The sequence below is a fragment of the Fibroporia radiculosa genome, assembly GCF_000313525.1.
Source record: "Fibroporia radiculosa TFFH 294 genomic supercontigs, scaffold4726, whole genome shotgun sequence".
Lineage (NCBI taxonomy): Eukaryota > Fungi > Basidiomycota > Agaricomycetes > Polyporales > Fibroporiaceae > Fibroporia > Fibroporia radiculosa.
Genome location: NW_012133411.1, coordinates 73505 through 75397, shown reverse-complemented (window position 1 = coordinate 75397; position 1893 = coordinate 73505). Strand labels below are relative to the sequence as shown.

The 1893-nt window shown below is 57.6% G+C and overlaps 1 protein-coding gene across 1 annotated transcript; it reads right to left on the bottom strand.

Moving 5' to 3' along the window:
* Positions 1-211: 211 nt before the first annotated feature.
* FIBRA_05570 (uncharacterized protein) lies at positions 212-488 on the bottom strand (the record flags this gene model as incomplete). The annotated part of the gene is made up of 2 exons (XM_012327330.1): positions 212-240; positions 302-488. 2 exons carry the CDS (start codon positions 486-488, stop codon positions 212-214), a joined length of 216 nt encoding a protein of 71 aa, XP_012182720.1.
* Positions 489-1893: the final 1405 nt, after the last annotated feature.

Here is a 1893-nt window from a genome sequence, read left to right as displayed (position 1 = left end):
CCCGCGCACCCCCGGCCATTGTCGCGCCAGTGGCAGCATGGCTGCGTACGGCTGTTACTGCTATTAGTGCTCTTCAAGCAATTCTTGATCGTGGTAGCCGCTGTGGGCCTGTTGGTGCCGTGCTCGCGTTCGTGTTCGTGCTCACCCGTCGCTACTGTTTCATACACACAGCGATCCGCGGGTGTGCTATCCGCAGCGCAACTCTTTCAGATCACGCCGCAGCCACAGCTTGCGCACTGGCTGCGAGAAAGGAAGAGCAGTATCAGCTTATACGCATGGTGAGTTCAGATGCAAGACGAACCGGTGATATTGACGCCAACACCTGTGCCGATTACACCAAAACCAGTGGAGCCAACGTCGTTAGCAGCCCCACTGCGGGGGCTCGTAACCATTCGGCCTTGACGCTGCCCGCGGTTTGCGTTGAGGGTCGCTCCTGGCGTACACGTCGGGGCGAGAAGGTCATGGAAGGGCGAGCCGAGCCAGTTCATGCACACGGGCCGATCTATGAAAAACCTTCCCTTCCCTTCACGCACCGGGCCTGCTCGAGCTCGCTCTCCACGCCTCGTTCTCTGTCGGCGCGATGTGTGTGCGGATGCAGATCGGCGTGCCGGCCAGTATACTCCGCAAATGTCTGGTCTCGTACACAAACGTGTCGAAGACACGTCTGGGGTACTATCGTTGCACCAGTAATGCAACCGCAACAGTAGTGCAATTACTGAACTTACAGCTGCTCCTCCCCCTCTCAAAATCATGTATGTATGGAAACAGGGACGGACATGCTCACGCCACACGACTCCAGCCACAGACGGATCACGCGGCATTCCTTGGCCGTTGTTGGCCGAGTATAGAGACCTTGAATACCTGTCCTGCTGGATCATAGATCGGTTCGCAGTTCACCTGGTGGTTCGTCCTGCAGGAAGAGATCAATCCCAATGCAGGAATGGGTTGATCGTGCACTCCATGAGTGGCAAAGCATGCAGCTCTTTGTCGTAGTATACATTGTTTATTATGGAGCAAGCGAATAGCATCACAAGCTGAGACTAGTACAGTGTGTATGTACAGTGAGGAAACAATATAGAATGCTGCTGCAGTGCCATCAAGTAAGAGTGGATAACAAGGAATACACAAGCAAAATCAGAGAATGCTATGCTCATCATTGACACCGTCGAATGAAGATGAAGATGCGGATATGGGGGAACAGGAGAGCACAGGCAAAGGCAGAATCTCGGCGCAGTAACTACCACCGCTGTGCATGCGTGTCGCTCGGGGTGTGTATCGTCCGTTTGCGTTCCTATACATGGGAAGGAACGCGTTGCCATGATCTTTGATCACTGTAAAGATCGTCTCCGGGGTGTGTGGGTGCTGTGCAAAGTTGGCGGCGGACGGCTGCGCGGGGGATGCGGATGGGCGGGGTGGGCGAGGACGCCGCAGGCGTGGAGTCCTGTCTTGGGGAAGGGACGACGGCGGGCGATGGAGGCGGACGGCAGTGGCGCGATACGCCTGCTGTCGTTATGATGTTCAGCGGGATGGAGGCGGGTGGACGGGCGACACGGCGGCAACATAGAAAGGACCACCATCATCTTGCTGTTCAGCGAGATGATGGCGGTACAAGGAGGCCGCCGTCGTCTTGCTGCACAGCGAGATGGTGGCGCCGGACGGGTGAGCAGGTGGCGGGGGCGGTGGACGGAAGAGAGGGCACCGGCGCAGAAAGGCCGTCATCATCTTGCTGTTCAGTGAGACAACGGCGACAGAGTATGATGGAGAGTCGGCGGGCAAGATGGCGGTGGCAGGGGGCAAAGGAGGGTGAACGGGTGAGGAGGCCGGAGTCGTCTTGCTGCTCACCGAGACAGCGGCGGAAGGGGGCGCATTGAGGGAAAGTGGAAGCGGGAGGAG